This window comes from Hypanus sabinus, chromosome 4, assembly GCF_030144855.1.
Source record: "Hypanus sabinus isolate sHypSab1 chromosome 4, sHypSab1.hap1, whole genome shotgun sequence".
Lineage (NCBI taxonomy): Eukaryota > Metazoa > Chordata > Chondrichthyes > Myliobatiformes > Dasyatidae > Hypanus > Hypanus sabinus.
Window position 1 is genome coordinate 30,174,502 of NC_082709.1, and position 24,681 is coordinate 30,199,182.

At 37.5% G+C, this 24,681-nt stretch overlaps 1 protein-coding gene across 7 annotated transcripts in view; it reads left to right on the top strand.

The window, feature by feature from the left end:
* The window catches only part of osbpl6 (oxysterol binding protein-like 6), a 160,024-nt gene that overhangs the window by 50,105 nt on the left and 85,238 nt on the right, over positions 1-24,681 (top strand). For 6 of the 7 annotated variants that reach the window (XM_059966756.1, XM_059966757.1, XM_059966754.1 and 3 more), the window contains one exon: positions 12,756-13,005. In XM_059966756.1, coding sequence (XP_059822739.1) covers positions 12,904-13,005 — 102 coding nt within the window. In that variant the 5' untranslated portion in view covers positions 12,756-12,903. Of the gene's footprint in view, positions 1-11,081; positions 11,184-12,755; positions 13,006-24,681 lie in introns of those variants that run through there. The other variant, XM_059966755.1, reaches the window with a different exon arrangement.

A 24,681-nucleotide genomic window follows, 5' to 3' on the forward strand; every position in this document is an offset into this window, starting at 1 on the left:
TATTCCTTGAACTAAAGTGTAAAACCTTTAATCCATTGCCTGTTTGCATGTAAGAATAGAACACAATGAGTTTTCATAACAAGAGACAAATTATTGTCAGATGGGTGTTGATGTGAGGTAGAGGGTGGGTTTGATGTTTCTCTATGAGTGACATTCATGTTCTTTCCTTGTTTCATGGCTATCTGGAGAAGATGAATCTCAGAGATGTATATGGATACAATTTTTGTTAACAAATGAACCTTTGAACATACACAATCCTTTAACCCCAAGACATGTCATTAACAGGGAAGGGAATGGCCATTAAGGAAAAAAACAAGAGAAAATCTTCGGATGCTGGAAATCCAAGTAGTACACACAAAATACTGGAGGAATTCAGCAGACCAGGCAGCATCTATGGAAAAGAGTAAACAGTTGAAGTTTCAGGCCAAAACCCTTAATTGGAACTCAAAATATGTTTTTTCATCATATTCCAGTCTCTTCTGTTCAGCAACGTCTAAATTCCAAGCTCATTTCCTAAGTACAAAATCACTCCAATTTATTAAAACGTAGTAACAGAACTATCAGAAAGTTGCAGAATTACACTTATCTACAATATTAATCTTTCCACTGTTGGAATCTTGATTCACTAGTTTATTGCAGAAGACTAGATTATGTAGAAAGAGTTTGTCGAATGCTTGTTTGAATTAAGTTCAACAAGTGAATTCCATAAAATGGGAATGCAAGGATTCCAACTCAATGGGCAATGAATATTTAGGTATTTTGTGAGGATGGTGTGTGACTCAAAGGCAAGTTTCTGGGATTTGTTCATATAGATTATTCCCTTGTGCAGGGTTTCCCATCTGTTCCAGTCTGAGTGGTCCTATGTTCTCCAAAACTTGGCAAGTTCAGTCAGTTGCATTAGGCTTGCTTTTATGAGGCCATTAGAAGCATAGTTAGATCACTCTATCTAGGCCTTTCAATATTCAATGAGATCCCCCTTCATCCTTCTAAACTCCAGCGAATACAGGCCCAGAGCCTTCAAATACTCCTCATATGTTAACCCTTTCATTCCTGGAATAATTCTTGTGAACCTCCTCTGGATGCAATGCCAATACATCTTTTCTTAGATACGGGGCCGAAAACTGCTCACAATACTCCAAGTGCAGTCTGACCAATGTTTAAAAAGCTTCAGCATCATATCCTTGCTCTTGTACTCTAGTCCTCTCGAAATGAATGCTAATATTGCATTTGCCTTCCTTACCACCGACTAAACCTGCAAGTTAACCTTCAGGGGAACCTGCACAAGGACTTCGGAGTCCCTTTGCCCCTCTGATTTTTGAATTTCTTTCCCTGTTTAGAAAGTAGTCTATGCCTTTATTCCTTCTACCGAAGTGTACAACAGTACACTTCCCTACGCTATATTCCATCTGTTACTTTTTTGTACATTCTTCCAATCTGTCCAAGTCCGTCTGCAAACTCCCCATTTCCTCAACACTAACTGCCTCTCCACTTATCTTTGTATTGTCAGCAAACCTGGCCACAAAGCCATCAATTTCATCATCCAAATCATTGACATTTAGTGTGAAAGCAAGCAGTCCCAATACTGACCCCCGTGGAATGCACTCGTCACTGACAGCCAACCATAATGGGCCCCTTTAATTCAACATTTTGCTTCCTACCGATTAGTCAATCTACTACCCATGGTAGTATCTTTCCTATAATACCATGAGCTTTTATCTAGTTAAACAGCTCCACATGCAGTCCCTTGCCAAAGGCCTTATGAAAATCCAAGCAAGCAACATCCACTAACTCTCCTTTATTTATTCTTCCTGTTATACCATTATTATTGTACCATTATTATGGTATACCCATAATAATTCAGCATCTCCTATTCCTTAGAACTGGAGTGAAAGCAAGTCGTCCTTGATCCTGAGGGTCACAAACAAGAGAAAATCAGCAGATGCTGGAAATCCAACCAACACACACAAAATGCTGGAGGAACTTGGTGGTCAAGGCAGCATCAATGGAAAAAAAAGTACAGTGGATGTTTTGGGCCGAGACGTCAGCTGTACTTTTTTTTTCCCATAGATGCTGCCTAACTGGCTGAGTTCCTCCAGCATTTCGTGTGTGTTGCTTGATCCTGAGGGACTACCCAAGAAAGGTGGATGGAATTTTTTTTTAATCAAAACTGTAAATGTGATATAGTTGAGTAGAAACTCAAGCTGTAAATTTTCAATTTCATATATTGATCCAATAGACATTTAGTAAGAAAATCCTTTGCAAAATTTTGTTTGTTGATTGATTAGAATTCTATTCAAGTGTACTATGGAATTCTGAAGCTCTGCTGTGTTCACACTTTTATGGCCTTGCAAATGACTCAGCGATTCTACAGTTGCTGAGCAAGCCTACTGCGGCAAGTTCCATCTTTGATATACAGGATTAGCTGCATCATCTGGTGTCCTTGAGGAAAAAGGAGCCCACTAAGCAGTGTATTCATTGCTGAGTTGGTGCTGTGGCTCACACGTTCACCAGTCTGAACTCCATCCATCAGAAACAAATGTAATCGGAAAGTCTGACTGGCCTGGATGCTCTCCATTCTGCAAAGTTCAACTAGGCGTGTAGTTAATTTGTCGTTTACCTATACCTAATAAGGGTTTTACTTATTGGTCTAGGAACATTTGCATAATCTCATTAGTGAATTATTTTATCTGATACTGAGTTGATAGTCCTAATGTGTATTGGGATTCCTGTCTGGAACTCTTATCACTCGTCTCACAGAAAAAGAATAGAATTTACTTTTAACTGTTGAAACTTCAAGAGGTTTGGGTATTTTAAAGTGTTCCAGGAACACTAACATTTTGGAAGATACTGTGACTCGAAGTTGTTTTATTTTTGCAATACTTGAATCTTGTTTTGTTCCTACAGTACTCCCAGGAAGAGCTTTGTTATTTGGAAACACAATTGCCTCGACGGTAGAAAGCAGAGGGTGATGATGCAAGGTTGCTTCTCAGACTGGAGACCTGTGACTAGTAGTGTGCCTCAGGGGTCAGTGCATGCCCATTGTTGTTTGTCATCTTGTATATCAGTTATTTGATTAAGACTGTATAAGGCAAAATTAGTCAGTTTCTACAGGATATTAAAATATATTGTACAGTGGACAGTGAAGATTAGCAAAAAAACCGAGTAGTTGAGTAAATGGGCCAAGGAAAAGCAAATGGCATTTAGTTCAGATAAGTGCAAAATGTTTCATTTTGGGAAGCGAAGTCCAAGTAAGACTTCCACAGTGATTAGCAGGGCCCTGGGTAGCGCTATAGAAGTACAACCACGTGGTTCCCTGAAAGTGGAGTCACAGGCAGACAGGGTGGTAAAAGGCTTTTGTCACACTGGTCTTTATAATTGGCTCTAAAATTTGGGAGGATTGTACAGGATGTTTGCGAGGTCACACCTGGAGTATTGTGCTCAGTTTTGGTCACCGTGCCATAGGAAAAAGTTATTAAACTGGAAAGAATTCAGAAAAGATTTACAAGAATGTTGCCAGGACTTGAGAGATTGAGTTATTGGAAGAGGTTGGACTAGAACTTTATTTCATGGAGCTTAGGAGACTGGGTGATCTTATAGAAGAATGAGGGATATCGATAGAGTGAAAGCACTTTATCAGAGTTGGGGAATTGGCAACTAAAGAATTCTGGTTTAAGGTGAGACGAAAATGATGCAATAGGAACTTGAGGGGGTAACTTTTATTTTTAAATACACAGAAGATAGAAAAAGGATCTAGTGCTTACCAGGCATCTATGATTAATAAACTCTATTTGGGCTTCTAGTCGGGTACAGGTATTGATTATAATCGACATCTCGATGACAAACTCCGCCACCTTCAGAGAAGATGACTCGGCTTCCTATTGTTAGAACTGTGGGAAAAAAATCTGGCACACATTTGGTGATAGAGCAAAATAAGAAAGGTGACATAAGAAAAAAAAACAAAATCCAGTTCTTTTATATTTATCAAGAAAAACAGTGTGCCAAGTACAATTCCCTGTTTTCTGCTTTCCTCTAGTAAGGAAAAATCAACACATTTCCAAAACTTTTTTACCAAGACAAGGCCAATTTCTTTGCTTTGCCACCACTGGCCCTTTAATTTCATGCTTTGCAACCCTCTTGCTGTCAAGCTTGCTGTGTAGCATGTAAACATATGCCTTCTATAGATTCATACACGTCATTATCAATTGCATCAGTTGTGTCAATTAACTCCAAATAAAACCTCATCAAGTTGGTCAAGTATGATTTGTCTTTTAGTATCCTATCTAATCCAAGATGCTGTTAATTTATTTCCACGCCTTTTTGTTTCTAGAAGGATGAGGCTGTAGTTGCCATATTTATCATTCCTTATTTACAGGTTTATCCAAACATCCATTGTGAGCAAATGATCAAGAAACAATATAATATTTGTCACTCCTGATGAAGGGTTTCTGCCTGAAACGTCGTCACTACCTCCTCCCATAGATGCTGTCTGGCCTGCTGAGTCCTGCCAGCATTTTGTGTTTTATATAATATTTGTAACAGGTGTTGGTGTGGATATACAAGATTGTAGAAAATTCATTTTGCAACTGAGTTATAGAGTTGATTGATATAGTGCTGACTGCAGCTCATCTCTGTCAGCCCTTTGGCATTTTCCTGCAACTACTTCTGGTTGTTCAGACATTGCTCATTTCTAATTTACAGCAGCCCTGTTGTCAATAGGCTTATTTTCACCTAAGTGTAACTGTATACCAGAAGAGAAGCAGAGCAATTTAATCTGTAAATGTTTGAACAGCTTAATAGAAACTGAAGTTTTGTACCAATGCACCTAGTATATGAAATTTAAGCAATAGTTTTGGTTTAAAATGTATGCAATTTAGAAGGTAGAAAATGGATGTTTTCCAGAAAACAATCTGAAGGTCTGTCTTATCAACATAATGGCAGTAATGAGCGAGGAGTAAGTGTATATTTTATTAAATTTTATCGAAGAGTCAAAGCCACCAACTTTACAGTTAAGATGCTGTAGGATGATATTTCAAAAAGCCTACACATTTCAGGAGGAAATATAGGAGGTGCCTTGAGAGCCTCCCCACCTAGTTTTCAATTGTTCAGCTAATTTCAGATGACTGGATGAGATTTGCCTGCATGTATAAGGAGAGGCAGAGGGATTGCAAGGTGGCTTTCTCAGTGATCTCAGAGAGGTGTGAATATTATTCCATTAAATTTATCTTAAGACTACAAACTAGTAACTTTTACAGTTAAATTCATGTAGGCTGGATGTTTTGATGATGTTTTCTGTTTAACTGAGAGGGTAAGCAAGGGGTCTTGAGAGAGAAAGAGAGAGGTTTCTATTTGTAAAGGTAGTAACTAAGCTGGATCCAGATGGTGTGTTGTGTCCCTGGTGTAATGGCTAAGGGTGTTCCACGGTTGCTGTGGCATTCTAAAGGGTGAGTCCGAGCTCATGATTCACTTTAATAATAACTGCACTGGTCATGTACTATGAATGTTGGGAGCTAAATAACAGATTTAAGAAGGGGCACTATAAAGTTATATCTGGGTTGCTTCTGCCACATGTTAGGTGAATAGGTGTAGGTCAGATTAATTTTTTGGCTAAGTGACTGATGTAGAGGAAGGGCTACAGATTTCTGGATCGAAGGTTAGTCTTTCCAGGGAAGGTGGGGCACCTGTAGCAGATGGACGACGGGTTGCACCTGAGCTGAAATGGGTCAAACATCCTTAGTCATTGCTAGTATTGTTGAGGAGAGTTTAAGCTACTTTACCAGGGGAATGGGCTCAGAATAAATGAACAATTGGGAGGGGCTGAGCAATAGGTTAGGGCATTAGGTGACATACACACGGGCATCATAGGACAAGGAAGGAATGCAAGAATGAAAATCTATTTTAAGTTCAAAGTAAATTTATTATCAAAATGTATATATAATGTCTCCATATACAACCCTGAGATTCATTTTCTTGCTGGCATTCACAGTAAATACAAGAAAACACAGTAGAATCAATGATGATGGCACACAAAAACAACAATTGGAGTAAGGGGAATTATGAGGCTATCAGGCAAGAAATAGGAAGTTTAAATTGGGAACAGATGTTCTCAGGGAATAATACAGAAGAAATGTGGTAAATGTTCAGTGCATATTTGTGTGGACTTCTGCATAGGTACGTTCCAATGAGACAGGGAAGTTATGGTAGCGTACAAAACCTGTGGTGTACAAAGGCTGGAATAAATCTAGTCAAGAAAAAAAGAAAAGCTTATGAAAGGTTCAGAGAGCTGGCTAATGTTACAGATCTGGAAGATTATAAGGCTAACAGGAAGGAGCTTAAGAAGGAAATTAGGAGAGCCAGAAGGGGCCATGAGAAGGCCTTGGCGGGCAGGATTAAGGAAAACCCCAAAGTATTCTACAAGTATGTGAAGAGCAAGAAGATAAGAAGTGAGAGAATAGGACCAATCAAGTGTGACAGTGGAAAAATGTGTATGGAACTGGAGGAAGTACTTCAGTACTCACTGTGGAAAAGGATCTTGATGATTGTAGTGATGGCTTGCAACGGACTGAAAAGCTTGAGCATGTAGATATTAAGAAAGAGGATGTGCTGGAGCGTTTGGAAAACAGCAAGTTAAATAAGTCGCCGGGACCGGATGAAATGTACATCAGGCTACTCTGGGAGGTGAGGGAGGAGATTGCTGAGCCTCTGGTGATAATCTTTGCATCATCAATAGGGACAGGAGAGGTTCCAGAGGATTGGAGAGTTGTGGGTGTTGTTCCTTTATTCAAGAAAGGAAGTAAAGATAGCCCAGGAAATTATAGATCAGTGATTGGTAACTTACTTTAGTGGTTGGTAATTTGATAGAGAAGATCCTGAGAGGCAGGATTTATGAACATTTAGAGAGCTATAATATGATTAGGAATAGTCAGCATGGCTTTGTCCAGTGCAGGTCGTGCCTTATGAGCCTGATTGAATTTTTTGAGGATATGACTAAACACATTGATGAAGGAAGAGCAGTAGATGTAGTATATATGGATTTCAATAAGGCATTTAATAAGTAACCCCATGCAAAGCTTATTGAGAAAGCAAGGAGGCATGGGATCCAAGGGGACATTGCTTTGTGGATCCAGAACTGGCTTGCCCGCAAAAGGTAAAGAGTGGTTGTAGACGGGATCTGTTCTGGGACCCTTTTCGTGATTTTTATAAATGACCTGGGTGAGGAAGTGGAGGGATGGGTTAGTAAATTTGCTGATGACACAAAGGTTGGAGGTGTTGTGGATAGTGTGGAGGGCTGTCAGAGGTTACAATGGGACATTGAACTGAGAAGTGGCAGATGGAGTTCAACCCAGATGTGTGAGGTGGTTCATTTTGGTAGGTCAAATATGATGGCAGAATATAGTATTAATGCTAAGACTCTTGGCAGTGTGGAGGATCAGAGGGATCTTGGGATCCGAGTCCATAGGATGCTCAAAGCTGCTGCACAGGTTGACTCTGTGGTTAAGAAGATGCATGGTGCATTGGCCTCATCAATCGTGGAATTGAGTTTAGGAACCGAGAGGTAATGTTGCAGCTATATAGGACCCTGGTCAGACCCCACTTGGAGTACTGTGCTCAGTTCTGGTCGCCTCACTATGGGAAGGATGTGGAAACCATAGACAGGGTACAGAGTAGATTTACAAGAATATTGCCTGGATTGGGGAGCATACCTTATGAAAATAGGTTGTGTGAACTTGGCCTTTTCTCCTTGGAGCGATGGGGATGATAGGTGACATGATAGAGGTTCATAAGATGATGAGAGGCATTGATCATGTGGATAGTCAGAGGCTTTTTCCCAGGGTTGAAATGGTTGCCACAAAAGTACACAGGTTTCAGGTGCCTGGGAGTAGTTACAGTGGAGATGTCAGGAGTAAGTTTTTTACGCAGAGGGTGATGAGTGCATGGATTGGGCTGCCAGCAATGGTGGTGTAGGTAGACACGATAGGAGCTTAGAAAAATAGAGGGCTATATGTAAGCCTAGTAATTTCTAAGGTAGGGACATGTTCGGCCCAGATTTGTGGGCTGAAAGGCCTGTATTGTGCTGTAGGTTTTCTATGTTTCTGTTTTGTTTCTCAGTTTGGCCATATTGATTGGAACAGAAAGGAGGACTTTGTAGGTGAGGCAGCATCTATGGAGAGACTCCTCAAGACTGTAGACAGGGAAGAGAGGAACTCTTAAAAAAAAATTAAAGGACAAAGCAGGGGAACAACTTATAACTGGCAGGAAAAATTAAGAAAAACAAAATATTTTATGTATTCAAAGTGCAAAAGGGTAACAAGACAAAGTGTAGGGCCCAGTAGTCACCAAAGGGACCAAGAAGTGGGGTGAGGTCTCCCATGTGTACTTTTCCAAGGGAGAATGACATTGAAATGAATTCCTAGGAAGGGAATGTGGAAACTCTAGAACGAGGGGGGCAAATCTATATAAGAGGTTATGCCCAAATCAGCGATAATCTTCTAAAAACAAAACTCTCTTGTGCCATCGTAATTTTGAGCAGAGAAAGTAACTAATTCTGGACAGTTTTAAGGGAAAAAGCTGAATACTGTTGCTTATTGGGTGTATTCATTATTTCACTATTAATAAAAGTATAATGGATTGACATGAAGTGTTTTAGAAAACCTGTTCAAAAATTATTAATGTTAATCTTTTAAAAAGACAAGTGGAAAAACATCATTTCTAAATAGTATTGTTATTGTACCTCATATAACATGAAATGTGAATATATAAGCTTTAGTACATATTCACAAAAAAAACGCAGAAAGGCAAATAAACACACTTTACTCTCAGTGAGACCTTTAGTGCTGTACTAATAATGACAAATATTTATACCTGGCATGTATTTGGTTGTCTGGAGAGCTATGTATATAGCACTAGTTTCATAAGTAAGTCTACTTCTACAATTAGACTTGACCAAGTTCCTCATTGAAAACAATGACTCATGAATACATTGTTGAAAATGCAGTCGGCCCTCCTTATCCGCGAGTTCCGCATGTGCGAATTCAACCAACCGTGAATCGAGAAAACCCGATAGTGCTGTTCCAGCAGTTGTTGTTCAAGCATTATTCAAAGCCTGCAATAACAGCATTATCCCTCCTCCCTCCGTATCACCTGAGGGGTAACAACATGCCTACAACCACTGCAATATTTGTTTGATGATGCAAAGAAAAAGAAGAGACAGTTTCCTATAACAATGTTTCTAACTAAAGCATCTGCAATTCTGAAGTCTCGATGTTCAAAGCTTGAAGATCCTCAGCCGTCAACCTCCACAGTTCCTGAGTTTAGTTTATTATTATTGAGCCTCCTCCAAAGTGTCCTTGTTCCCTAAACAAGACAGTGTAACAACTACTATACAGGTATTACAAGTTTTACTCGTCGTTTGATCATTGTTTGCCTCGTGTCATGTTCATTCGCTGCCTGTGTTGTGAGTGAGAGGAATATGTACAGTTTTTATTCGTGTCAATATTCCCTAAACATTACAGTATAACAGCTATTTACATAGCATTTACATTGTATTAGGTATTATGAGTAATCCAGAGATGATTTGAAGTATATAGGAGGATGTGCGTAGGTTATATGCAAATACTACTCCATTTTATATAAGGGACTTGAGCATCCATGTTTTTTGGTATCCACGGGGGGTCCCGGAACCAATCCCTCGCAGATAAAGAAGGCTGACTGTACTGTTAATATTCCAACATTTTTCAGATGGAAGTTTAAGGAATGGAATTCCAGAGTTTCAGAACCTCATTGTTTGGATTTTTATGCTTTTATCTAGTTATTAATCAATCTTTCAGTGTTTTCTAGTTGACAAATTTTTGCCACCAAATTAAGCTGCTTTGTAAATCAATTAATTGTAATTGGAACATTGTCCAAATCAATCCACTGCAATGTTTCCAAATTCAGTTTGTCTAATGTTTCACTGTCTGTATACTGGATGAACTTCTAGGTTTCTTCAAATAATGTGAACTTGGTGAATCTTAAAGAAATTTGTTTAGTAGTTGAATCAATGCTCATAAATTGCATTGGAAGGCACTAAATGTCTATATTTCAGAAATTTAAATATCTGTCATTTTTTTTAAGGTTTAAGACATTTTAAAATATCATTTTTGGCATCATGTTTAAATACTGTTAGTTTTCAAAGGCTTTGATATTATCAAGCATAACATCAAGTGTTTTGCCAATTTCCTGTAATCTGCTGTTCAGTTCATTTAAATGTGAGCAGAAATGCACTGAATATTTTTTTCTCTGGAAAACTATCAAAAAGTAAAGGAGCACACTCTAGCTATGATTCCTTAACATATTCCCCCTCACTGGATGGTTTTCCATGTTAAGCAGTAACATTTGAAACCTCAAAACTAGCAGCAGTTAAATTGGAACTACGTTGGAAATAAACCTCATTGAAATATTTGTCTGATTTTTTTTTTGTTCCTGACTTCTTGAGAAATGTTCTTTTTGTTCCTGCTCACTTTTATCGCAAAGCCATTTATGAACAGGGTCTTAATGCTGTTTTATGCAGGGAATCCTGCACACCGCTGTTTTGGATTAGAAGATACATACTGCTTTATCACCCTTTTTAATCACGCCAAATCTTTCACTCCACGTCATCCAACGTCACGTGTCCTTGCGTCTGTCAAACTGGTGCCAAGCTATAATGAGATATTTCCTGTGAAAACCTCTCACTGCTCTTGGGTTGTAAAAGATATTTGTGGCTTCAGCTGTTAGTAAATATAATTATTATGTATCTTTTTATTATGAATGGGGTTTAAGGAATTGAGGGGTGGCAGTGCATGCCATGTGCCAGCAAAATGTTGCGCTTGCCATCTAGGGCATTAAATACCATTAAAAAGAGGTATTATATATCCAGACATCCCTCCTCTCCTGGAAGTTCCAGGAGTCTCCCGCATATTGATAGTGGCTTCCTGATGCCCACAAATTATATACAATATCCTGGAAATTGATTTTTTTGAAAGGAAGAGGAAGAGCGAGAGCACGAGGGAGCATCCTGATTGGTCTCTCTTCGTGCTAAGTAGACCTATCAGTTTTCTCTGTGGGCGGGCTTTACAGTCGACCTCAAAAATGATGATAGTGTTGCTCGCTGCACTGTTTGCAACAGTGACTTTTCTATTGCCCATGACTGTAAAAGACATGTTGAGGTGAGTTTTACAGGTGTCATTCGTTCATTAGCATAGCTAATGTTATTTAAACTAGCTGGCTAGCTGCTAAGGAGCTACTCTATTAATGTCCTACGTGATGAGGTCAAACTCCCTGTAGACTTGCTTAAAGTTGTAATAGAATTAAAAAATGACTCTATGATAATATAAAATTATATGTACGTATTTTAATGTCACATTTTCTGCATCTTTGTTTACAGATTAGACCCTTGGAGGATGACTGGTGGGGGTGGGGGGCTGGGCGTGCTACCTCCCTGAAATGAGTTTTTGCAGGGTGGGATGTCTGTATATCCTAATGGGCTTCTAGATAGATATATCCCCAGGGCCTGATGAGATGTACCCCAGACTGCTAAGGGAGGGAGATTGCTGGAATCTGACAGGTTTTAAATTCTCTTTACTACTGAGTTGTTAGATGACTGGAGGACAAACAAAGCAATGCCTTTATTTGAAGGACGGTATGAAAATGCCAGGTAATTGGAGGCTTGTGCATCTAACTTCAGTGGTAGGAAAGTTAACTTAATAATATTATAAGGTACAGGTTAGTCTACACTTTTTGGACTAGGTAGTTCAGCTAAGTAATAACCAGGACTTAGTATCCCACCAAACGTTATAATTAAAGGAATCAGTTTGTTTGAGGCATATCTGAAAACCCCTGGATTCTGTTGGAAAGGTCTACAAACCAGGCAGCCTGTGAATTCACAGTGTATAATTGGCAAGAGTTACTAGGATTTCCTTGTTGAGTTAGATTGATACAAAAATCCCTAGGTTACTGCAGGCATCTAACAGCAATGACAGTGGACGCCATCATTATTGCTTCCATAAAAGCAACACACCCCACCTCGTTTATGTGTTCTTTAAGCCATACAGGTCCCAAGCAGGTCTTGGGATGGTTTGATAAACTTGTGTGCAGCTGTTGATCTGCACAAGAAAGTATGAAGATGCTCTCTATAGTAAATGGAACAAAGTTACATCGTTAATCATGCACGCTAAATGTGCAATAGTGTTGAGTTTTCTATACCTAAAGTTTGGTTCCAATGCATTTTTTAAACTTTTGCTGATTATACATTCATCATTATGAAAATTAGTTATTGTTCTATCTATGGAAATTAATAATGAATCAATTAGTGTGAGGTCAGTTTTTAATATGGTAAATTTTGTACTTTTGAAAAAAAATAGTGAATTCAAAATAAGTTTTAGATGATCCACAGAGGGGAGGATACCCTTGCAATTTGAAAATATTGAACAGATTATTTCATCAAGATAAATTTAGAATAGATTTCTGTATTTTGGAATAATCTCAAGGTTGCAGTGCAAAATCCTTAATATTAGGAAGGGAAGAAAACTTTATATACGTATTATTCATATTATTGAAATGGATGAAATACATTTTGCACATAGCAAATACCTTTTTCATAAAATAATACATATGGATTTAGATAAATTCAAATAAATATTTACATGATTCTTCTGTTGAATACTTACAGGTAAGGTTAAGTTGCTTGGACTCTATTTATATCTGCAAAAGTTGATCCACTTTGTTTTTCCTCTTCCCAGGTTGAGCTGGTATTTTCCCAGTGGTGTTTTTGCTGGTCTGCTGATGGGAATAATGTTAGCTAAAGCACTGGAATTGAGATAATTTCAAAATTTAACTGAAGGCCACAGTGCGACTACAACTGCATACAGCTCACTACGAACAGTAACCATGAGCTCTGAAGAGAAAACCATGTCACCGGCTCACAAAGGGTCAACTCCCACTCACAGGAGTGGGTCATCATCTTCCTCCTCTCAAAGGGAGAGCAGGCCGGTAAGGAGCTTTCCGAGTTTGTTCACTAATTCATGGAATTGACACTTCTTTTAAGATTGAAGTGACCTCTCTGAAATATTGTGGCCATCAGTGTTACAGAATTTAATGACTTTTCTCACCTTCCAGAACAATCTGTTCTATTGATAACTCCCCTCACATTGACCTTCACTGCACCCTCTGCAACCATTCAATCAGCAGTTAAAAATATTGATAGAAAATTATAGTATTTCTGTGCTCTGTGGATGACTTGTGTGTACTTTATATGTATAACTTTAAAAGTATCTATAAGAAAAAACATGGATGTGCTAATAGCAAAAAGGGAAGCGATCTACTTCGCGGCTGCCTAAGACAGACTTGGAAGTAGCTGCAGGTCCGAAAGATGATTTAATTGATTGTTTTTTTTTTCAACTTGTGATCATACAGAGGAGACAATTTACTTGCAGGGAAAGGATAAAATGAACTTGATAGAATGATCCAAATCTTCTGCTTGAAAAGCAAGTGGCTCTGTGTGGAAATGTAACTTCGTAAAGTTTGTAAATTTACAGAAGTAAAATCTAACTGTGAGGAAGTTTGAGACTCCCACCTAATGCATGTTGCAAATCCATGTTGCAAACTCCACACGGGTTGCCATTTACTGATGCTGGTCTCCTAATTAAATTTACTTGTTGAGCACAAATTTAAGCAGTTCCTTAAATTTTCCTTCGGTTACTTGCTGCCTGTCACGCTGCTGGCTTTTAGGGCAGATACGAAAGTCTTCCATCACAGCTGTTGTTCAGGGCTTCCTTCAATACGTCAGTAGCTCAGATTTTACTGCTGTCAGTCAAGCAGGTTCCGGGTGGACACTCAAGAAGACCATCACACTCAGACGTAGAAGGATTCTTCATTGCTGTTTCCGCAACAATTTTGTTTTACCAGTCAGCGTTGTTAGCCCTGAGTTACAGTGGAAAAACCTACCTTATAAACTTACACCAGGTTAGTCCCTGGATACAGGAACAGTGATCTTATTTATTTTAAAAGGAGAAAGACAATAGAGAAGATTAACTATTGTTAGTTTAAAAATTGTTGATTTGAATTAGTTTAATTGTTTTCAATGTTTTAATGCCTGTTTATATTAGAGAAAGTTCAGTGATATTTATTTGTTAATAGATTTTGAATATCAAAGGTTTAACATCTGCTTCAGCTAAAGGATGTGGTTTAAATGTCTATCAAAGTGGAAGTGTGATTAAAAGATCCAACATTGTGCTTCCTTTCTGATCAAGTTGGAGTTGTCTTCTTTTAAAATATTACTTCTCTCAAGTAAGAAAGGATTTACCAGGCAGCCGTCCTGTGGGTGCAGATGGTGAGCTAATCAATTGGAAGTTTTATGCCAAATACTACTCAATGTTTAAATTGCCTTTTGAAAGCTTTGTAAATACTACCAAACAGGAAGTTCCAGATTAAAGTTTTTTTTCCCTACTGTTTTAAAGCCCGGACCTTGGCTTAGATAGAAAGTAACTTGTTTTTCAAGGAACTCAGCAATGAGCGCCCCTGTCTCAGATAACCAGCCTTTCAAGTTTAGGTCAGAGCAGATTTGGTTTTGACGTCAGGCTCTAACCTGCAATGTTATCTCAGTTTCTCTTTCTTAATAAACAATGCCAGATCTGTCAAATGTTTCCAGCATTTTCCCTTTTCCAGATTTCCAACAACTTCTTTTTAAAAATATTTTATAATTTTCTACAAACTACAACGAAGAAAAGAAAATCAATAATATATATAGAAGGATCATTGCCATGTAAACAAAAATAACAGTAATACATGTCTTAACAAATGAGCAGGTCACCCATAGTAAAAAAGGAACCAAAAAGAGAAAAAGAAAGAAAGCACCCAATCTATCATCTATCCAACTCCAAGCCAACCATTATATGAGATACACTTTTATTACCCCAGAACTACATATTGTAATAAAAAAAAGGGGGGAAGCCTGCTACCTGATCAGAAAAAAACAAAAGTCAAAAAAAGCTGGAAATGTACGGTATGATTGTCAAGGGAAAATAGACTTCCAATTAGGTAGCATCTTAATTATCTCCATTCCAACTGTTGATACAGTAATGGAAGTAAACACCAAAAAGCTTTAAGAGTTACAAACAAAGATTTACCTTACAAGAAAAAATACATTCAAAGTTTGTAAATCTTAAAGTATAATAATGGTCTAAAAAAAACTTTACCCCAACCTTCCTGCTAGAGTTGATAAACCAAGAAAAAGATAATCTATAAACTCAGTTATACAGAAAAAAAACTTTAATGTCAAAGTAAGTAATCCAACTGAATCATAAAAATAAGAAAAAAAAACACAAATAGCATCTTGAAACACAGGAAAAAACCACCAAAGAAAAATCCATTTGAGAGGAATTTGATCCAAACCCGAAACTGAGTTTAAAGGATCAACTGCTTAAGGTTAAAATAATCTAACGGGAGAGAAAAAAAATCATCACCTTTAAAGAACTAAAATTATGTAGGATAGAAACTAAAATTGAGAAAATGGAAAAAAAACACTTCAATAGGACAATGCAACATAATTAAGCTACTAATTAAATAGATGTGGCAACAGCTACATTTTAAATTTAAAAAAGAAAATATCAAGATTTGTAAAAATTGGAGACTGAAGTCTGAAAAGAAAAACAAAAAACCATTCAAAGGCATCGTCACTTCACGAATCGATATCAATTTTTTAATGCGACACTGACTCCATTTTGAAATAAAGTCTCCAAAGATCTTTAAGAGGGGTCTAACTACATAGCTTCACAATCAGCTCTATTTAAGGAAAGTGAAAATGCCCATACTGAAAAATAGAAAAACATCGTATTGAAATATATTGAGTTAAATGGATAATGAAAAAGATAGAAATAAAGATTAGAATATTAGAAAAAAAAACTTATCTAAACAGAAACGAAAAAGGCTGAAAAGAAAAAAAAATCTTATCATATCGTATCTGAGGAACTCGAAGTAGCAGATAGGCTATCAATGAAGGTCTGTGCCTCTGCAACCGAATCAAAACGTTTAAAATCGCCGTTCCTAAGCTTGATTTGGAGCTGGGCTGGATAGGCGAGAGACAGATGAAGTCTACGATCGTAGAGAACTTTCATTACTCCTCTGTATTCAGCACGTTGACTCATAACTTGAGGTGCATAGTACTCTACTAAACGGATAGCATGACCTTTATATTGAAGCGTTTTACATCAGCGAGCTTCTTTAATTAGAAAATCCTTGATTTAGTAATGATGGAGGCGAATTATCACTGGACATGGTCTCTGGCCATCCGCTGAGCGAGATGTAAAGATATGGTGCACTCAATCAATCTCTGGAGGACTGGAAAGTATTTCGCTTCCAAAAATCTCACATAGAAAGTTTGAGAAAAATTCGACAAGAGATCCCCCTTCAATAGTCTCAGGCAAGCCGAGAATTCAAAGATTTTGGCGTTTGCTCCTGCTTTCAAGGTTCATAACTTTAAGAGTTAACTTGCTATTATGCTCCTTTAGGGTAGAGCAAACTCTTTCCAGGTCTTTACAACGACGGTCTAGTTTCTCTGTGACTTCTTCAACATGTGATAAACGTTGAGCGTGATTCTACAGTGTAGAGTTGATTTTATCCAGTTTCAGTTTCAACGAACTAAATTGAGAAAACATTGGGTTTGTTCTAACCTGCGACACAATTTCACTCAAGGTTGCTCCCGATGGAGTGTCTTTTTTTGCTGATTTAGTAGGCTTAGATACACTCATTGTGCAGCTAGCAACTTCAAAAGTGGGAGGGAAAAGTAAGAAATAAATGCAGGTATATGAAATGGAGCAGAGCAATAGTTTTAGCAACTTAAGCTACCGCCATCTTAACCGGAAGTCAACTCCAGCAACTTCTTTGTTCTCCGTCTTAAGGTTTCAACTTTTTTCCTCCTCGTTCATTGTCCTCTGATCACACCTCCTTCAGACAGGTATTAATTAACAACCCTTTGCCATCTGCTTTCAAATGGCATGAACACTATTTGCATTAACTGGATTTTCTTAATTTCTGGCCTTTCACTGAAATTCCCTTTATTCTCCTCATATCTCCCACTTCACTATCAGTTAAAGAATACTCATTTACATCAACCTGAAGCATCAACACTTCATAGTTCTCTTCATAGAAGTTGCTAATCCACTGAGTATTGCCAGCATTTTATCATTTGTAAACATTTACCACCAGGACCTCCTACTATAAATGTGTTCTGTAATGGTGCCATCTAAATCGCATTGCCCTCCCCATGTTCCTTCCATTACACGAGTCTGGATTGTCCTACAGTCTGTTACTGTCCTGCTAATTGTTTTATATCACTTGACAAGTTTTATATCATCCATGGACTTTTAAATTGCATTCCCTCTATCCATGTCCAAAGTTTTTATATGTGAAAAGAATTGTCTTGCAGTTCAACCTTGTGGATCATATCTGCTTATAATTTTCCAGAGAAACATTCCCTCAAAACTGGAGGAAGTCCAGAGCATAACTCTCAAAAAAAGTTGATATCACTTCAATTAAAAACTCATTTCAGTTAATATTTGCCTTTCATGTATGCATGTTGGATATATCACCAAGGGAAATCTAATTCTGTCCTTGAATGTTATTTCTCATAGTTCTGCCAACAGTGATGTTAGACAAACATCTTTCTATTTGTTCTCATGTTTATCTCTATCCACATTTTTTGAATGGAAGTTGAGATTTGCAGACAGCCAGTTCTCTGACCCATATCCCCCTTAATGTGAATGCATGGATAGGATCAGAGTAATTGCTATATCTATACTATTCTCCTCCAACAACCAGTCCATCCATTGGGCTGGGTGACTTAATGCCTTTGAGTGACACTCCTTTCTATTTATTCTTATGTTTTCTCTTTTTATATTATTCAGTGCATTCTCTTGGCATCTATGTAAAATTATACTTTTTAATGTTACATAAAAAGTCTTTTTTTTTCTTCAGTAAGGTCATCTGCTTTTATGTGATGGTTTTCTTTTATTCCTAATTAATCCCACAATTTAATAAATTATCCTTTTACTTTTTAATATTTATGTTAAGTTTTTGGATTCCCTTTCTGTTATCTGTCTGTCCTTTCACATGAGGAATGATTTTGTAGCAAGGCAGAAGTGTCACTGTAACTTTACTGTTTAGAATCAGAATAGATTTTTAGACAATGCCTTCACCCACCTGAAAATAAAGTGTAATTTAGTCTATCAGTTAAAAATTCATAAACATTATATTGTCCATTGTCATGGAGGGTGTTAAATGTTTTTTTTAACCTTTCCAAAGTTATAATGTACCTGAAACATGGGGAGCAGCCATGAGTGATACATAAATTAAAATCTAGCAGTCAGCTAATCCAATTACATCAAAATATGGTATTGATTCTGATAATGCATCTTTACAAGTAAGTAGTTTAGCTCAAACAAGGTATGCAAACAATCACTTTCAAGAAAAGCATAGAACGATTCACAACTAAGTAGGCAAAAGTGCTTTAAAGCTCAAGGTAAGTTTATTATCAAAGTACATATATGTCACCATATAAAACTCTGAGATTTCCCATGGGCATACTCAGCAAGTCAACAGAAAAACAACTTTAAGAGGATCAATGAAAGATCAACCAGAGTGCAGAAAACAATAAATGATGCAAATGCAAAAATAAATAAATAGCAATGAATAATGAGAACATGAGATAGAGAGTCCTTGATAATGAGATCATTGTTTGTGGGAACTTTTCAATGATATTGCAAGTGAAGTTGAGTGTAGTTATCCCTGTTTATTCAAGAGCCTGATGACTGAGGTGTAGCAACTGTTCTTGAACCTGGTGGTGCGAGTCCTGAGGCACTTGCCTTCTACCTGATGGCAGCAGTGAGAAGAGATCTTGACCTGGGTGGTGGAGATTTCTGTTGATGATGGATGCTGCTTTCGTGCAACAGTGTTTCATGTAGATATGTTCAATAGTTGGGAGGGTTTTACCCATGTTGTATTGGGCCATATCTGCTAATTTTTGTAGGATTTTCTGTTCAGAGACCCTGGTGTTTCCATACCAGGTTGTGATACAGCCAGATGATATATTCTCTACTATACATCCAAAGATGTCAGTGTTTTAGATATCATGCCAAATCTCCATATAATATAATTTTCTTGAGGCAACCACTAAAGTAGAGAGTAGTACAACTAATAATCAAAAAGTAGGCACAAGTGAATTAAAACATTTTGAGTAGAAAGCATATAAAGTCTAGACATTAGAGAGCAACAGATAGCAAGAAGAAATTTTAATAGATTTACAAACATTAGATTAAATCAATAAATCAATTACCCAGTCAATAAATTAATTTGGTAGTCAAAGTTGTGAATTAATAACTTCATATTATAGTGACTGCATCCATTTGTTGGTGAGGATTATTAGTTTAGTAAGGAAGTTAGCTCAGATGGCATCATTGAATCAATAAATTACTTGGAGAAACAGAATTTTTAAACTAATAATTCCATGTCTATGCTGGTGTGGACCCAAGTGGCAATTGAGTACTAGGAAACAAGGGTATAAAGAAGTTTAAATGGTACAAAAGAGTCTGGAGTAAGAAATGGTTGGTGTGCCTCTGGACAAGAGCAAGGGACTGCATTTTGGGGCAAGGTGAAGGACAGATTCTTAGTTGAATTGCAGGCAAAGTAAGGATTTCATTTACATATAAGGCTGTCCTAGGGAAGTATTTTTCTTTTTCCCTTTCACTCTCCAAATCTTTTAAAAAAACTAACGGACTATTTTGATTACTTCTAATATATTCTAATTTTGGCTCAGTTTCACTTATTTTGTAGAAACTGTGGATGTTTTACTTCTGTTAAGGTGTCTTTCTCTGGGCTTGAACCACGTTTAGTAATTACTTCAACGAAGCAGAGTTGTATATCCAGATTTGTAGATGCCGCATATGTTAGGAGTAGAGCGGAAGGAAGAAGAATGCAAAGGTATCACAGAAATTAAACATTGGATTTGTGGGGGTTGTTCTCATTGGATGAAAGAAACATAACAGTGTTTTGTTTGATGGGAGTGTGGGGAGACTAGTTGCTAGATGGTTAGTATGGACTTTGTGGGCTGAAGGATCTGTATCTATGCTCTGTCTCTATCACAAAATAGTGAGAAATGAGAGTCTCTGATAGCAGTTGATGTTTTGAGAATCCAAGTTCAATGACCATTTAAAAAGCCCGATGTCTGTTTCTGGCTAAGAAGGTGTTTATAATCTTTTTTTTTAAAAGGCCTTGAACCGAAAACGTAGAAGGAAAAGGCAGCGTAGTCTAAGTATTGGAGCCTGGGTTGCTCAACGAGGAAAATAAGAAGCAAGTTCTCATGAAAAAAATTGCTGACCTCCATTATTCTCCCTCTTTCAGGGTAGAGATCAATTGATAGTTAATCCTCATGTTTTTATGCGAGAATTAAAGGTAAGATGGGTAAATGATTCAGATGAGTTATAATTAATTAGCGGAGCAGATGTGAGTCTTGAAACTAGCTTTTGTTTTTTAGTGATTCCCTGCATGTCATGTGGAATGTGGTTTGGATGGTGACCGTACATAGAAGTTTAAATTTGCTGTTTTTTGGAACAGCATGCACATGCATTATTAAAGTTATAGAGACAATATACACATCTCTGTACAAACCTTGTGTTATTTTTATTTTTCAATAATGGTTTGGTGGGAAGGGGGGAGCTCCATCCTCTGACTTTAAAATGAAAATTGAAGTTTCACCTTGGTATGGGAAATGGCTGAATTTCTTTTTCTGACATCTACCTAATGAAGTAATCTTAGAGAAAAGTTAGTATGTTAATGGCCTTGTTTTATCTAAATTAACCAAGAATACAATATTCAGGAATTGTAGGAGGATCGGATAGAAAGTACAGTTTTGTTTCTGTTTGGCTGTAAGTAAACTCCGAACTGTAATTTTTCCTTAATGGAGAAAGGAATGGCATACTATAGTTTCTTCTGCTCTGCCATCTGATTTCTGAATGGACATTGAACCCATGAACACTACCTCACTACTTTCTTATTTTCTGTTTTCGTACTACTTATTTTAATTTAATTTAATTACTTAATATGCATTTATTAATTCAGTTGTTTTCTATATTTTTTCTGTTTGGACTGCTGCTGCTAAGTTAACAAATTTCACGACATATGCTGGTGGTATCAAACCTGATTCTGAAGTGAACTTAAGTTAAGCACCTGATAAAGAGAAGGGAATGTGAAATATGAACAGGAATGTTTAAGCTGTGTTTTAAAAAAAAGGATGTACTTAGTATAAGAACATTGAGTTGTACACTGTGTTTTACTGCTTCTCTTTGTGTTACAAAATCTGTTGGTGGTGCTTGTGCGCAATTGTGAAGTGAACAGGAGTAGACTTTTGAAAAGAGGTTAGTGCAGTGCACACTTGTAATGAAGTATGCAGAACAGGTAAATCGTAATGTAATTTGTCTTGATTTGAGGTGGTATGTTGAAGGTTGTCGGGGGAACAATCAAGAATTTGAGGAGAAGCTAGGGAGTGTGTGTTTGGCTTAGGGCGATAAATTGGTGAAAAGACTTGCCACTCTAACTGGTTGTCCACAGCACAGGTACACTTCCTGCAATTGAACATGACAGAGAGAATGAACAGCAACCAGGCTGCAAGAGATAGAAAGAGGGATAGAAATCTCAGTAGGAAATAACATATTCACAGTTTCTTTAGGGACTAGTTGTCCAGATTGAATTTGGGTTGAACTAACAGTTGCGAAGTCAGCTTTTCAGTGTGCGCTGAGCTGCCAGTAGTTGTGGAGGGGTCTATGCCTTGAAATTTTGATGCATTTTGCCCTTTACATGTTATTCCTGAAAACATTAGTAATTTTTTTGTTTACAGTGCATGAAAATAATGTATGCATCCGGTCAGAATAATTCATATTTCCAGGAAATGCACATTAGTAAAAGCATACAAATTTTCATTAAACAGTGCAGCGTTCAGCAATAATTGATGCAGATGAAGATGCCTGTTCGGAAATAATTTGCAGTTGGAATTCTCATTGATAAATTACTAAACACTATCAAGTTCGATAGGTGCATCCGTACGTCCTGGCTTTGTGGCTGATGATGTCACTTCATGTAGATGTGCTTTTGCTCTTGGGTAAATGAAATATTGTTCACAATTAGATATATAATGCAGGCACTTGCATTATTAATAGTTTGAAAGGCTTATAATATTTTGTTAAGCCTGTGCATTCTCATGCATTATCTGACTGTTTGGATTAGAGAAATTACAGTTGTTCACTTGATGACATTTTAAGGAAAGTATTCCTCATCTCTAAAGGAGGCATTTATTAGTAATTTTCCCCCTTTTAAGGCCTCTTTGTTTCTAAATATTCTCTATTTAATTGAACATTATGCATAAAACTATACAGCACAGGTACAGACCTTTCAGCCAACAATATCGGTGCTGACCGTAATGCCAATTTACACTAATTCCATTCACCTGCACATGGTCCCTATCCTTCCACCCCCTGACAGTTCATGTGCCTGTCTGACTAGCAAGTTTTCAGATCCAAAATTTGACAGAGTTTTGGTTAGTGAGGGAAACATGATACCTTATGTCTTTGCCCTCTACTATATGACAATTTCATCCAGGGTGTGGGGAAGGCTCTGATTATCTGCCCCTCATTCTTTTATATACTTTTATCCATTCTTTTATATACTTTTAACAGTTATTCCCTTGGCCTTTTATGCTCTAGTGAAAACAATTCAAGTTTGTCCAACCTCCTTATTTTCTTATACAATGCATTCTGGTTAATTGGGACACATTGGGACCAGTACATTTTGACCTGATAAGTGGCTACGTCAGTTAGGCAAAGTTTCATGGAAATAGTTAAAAAGGTACTAAAAAAAAAGGCAATCTGCTGTTTAAGTGAGTAAATAAAATATTTACTTTAAATTAATTTAAGCAAAATACAGAAGACATTTGAAAACTATCAATACCACTACAGTGCTATAAAACTGTATTAGTTCCTAATAGAGATCAACGGTGGAATTCATCCAGTCTACGCTGCCGTGTTCTTTTGATTGGCTGATAATGAACAAAATCAGTACTAGTGTAGATAATAGACTGACTTCATACAATTTCTGATAATTGCATCATCCAACTCTTCATTTTCATTATAATATACAAAGTGATTGTCGATACCTTCAAATTCTTTGTAGTTCCTAACTTGTTGAAGTAGTGAAATGATTTCATTTTCACTCCATTTCTGGCACCTCCAAGCCTGAATGCTTGAAATTGCAGTGAACGAAAGAGTTCTGATTTGTCTCACTGCTAATTTCTCACCAACCATCAGAGTCAAAAATCACTGCTTTTTGAACACAAGCACACTATTTAGAAAATACTTGCTCTAAGTATGGAGTAGTTTCTAACAGCCACACATGTGTACACGTTAGACGCTAGTTAGAAACTGGTTGGCAACAGTCACCTGCCCCATTTAAGCAGCATTGTGTCCCAAAAAAGCAAAAGGAATCCCAGCTATTTTCTCAATTAATTTTTGTTCTTTAAGTAGCTGTCCCAATTAATCGATGGCCCAATTCACTGTACTCTCTAATCCAGGCAACATCCTGGTGAACCACATTTGCACTCTTTCTACATCCTTCCTCTAATGTGTCAACTAGGACTACACAAAATATTTCAAATGCAGCCCAATCAAAGTTTTACGCAGCTGCAACTTATTTCCCAACTTTTAGATTCAGGTCCTGATGAAGGGTCTTGGCCTGAAACGTTGACTGTATACACTTTTCCATAGATGGTGCCTGGTCTGCTGAGTTCCTCCAGCATTTTGTTTGTGTTGCTTTTATATTCTGTTAATGAATGAATGTAAGTATGTGGTATGCCTTCTTTACGGCCTATCTGCTTGTGTAACTAACTTCTAGGGAGCTCTGGATTGCAGCTCAAGATCCCTCTGTGTCAGCACACTTAAGGGTCCTATACTTTTCCTTTATGTTTTACCTCCCAAACTGCAACACCCCACACTTAAATGGATTAAATGCCATCTGTCATTGCTCCAACCATATTTCCAGCTGATCTACATTTTTACCTGAATCACAATCAACGTAATCGCAGCTCTGATCTCTGTGGAATACCACTGGTCACAGTCCTCCAGTCAGAATAACTCCTATCCACCATTACTCTCTGTCTTCTATGACCAAGCCAGTTTTGAATCTAATCTGTTAAGACTCTATTGATCTGATCTGTTGTGCCTGATCTGCAGGATTAGTCTATCTTGATGAACCTCATCAAATGCTCTGCTAAAATCCTTGTGTATCACATTCACATCCTGTACCTCGTCCTGTGCCTGAGACTTTTGCACAGTACTGTATTTGTCAGTATGGAGTGAAGAGCGAGTTTATACTCTGGCAAGGGTGGTGTGGATGCAAGGCAAGGTCATGTGATTCCAAACAACTGATCATTACAGAAGGTCTCTCTGGTGCTTCCTGCTCCCTCCCCTCTCTCTTCCTTTTTTCCCCAACCATGATTCCCCTCTCTTAGCTCCCTTCCCAATCTCAGTCCACAATAGGGACCCATATCAGAATCAGGTTCATCATCACTCACATACATCATGAAATTAGTTTTTTTTTAAAATATGGCAACAGTACAGTGCAGTATATAAA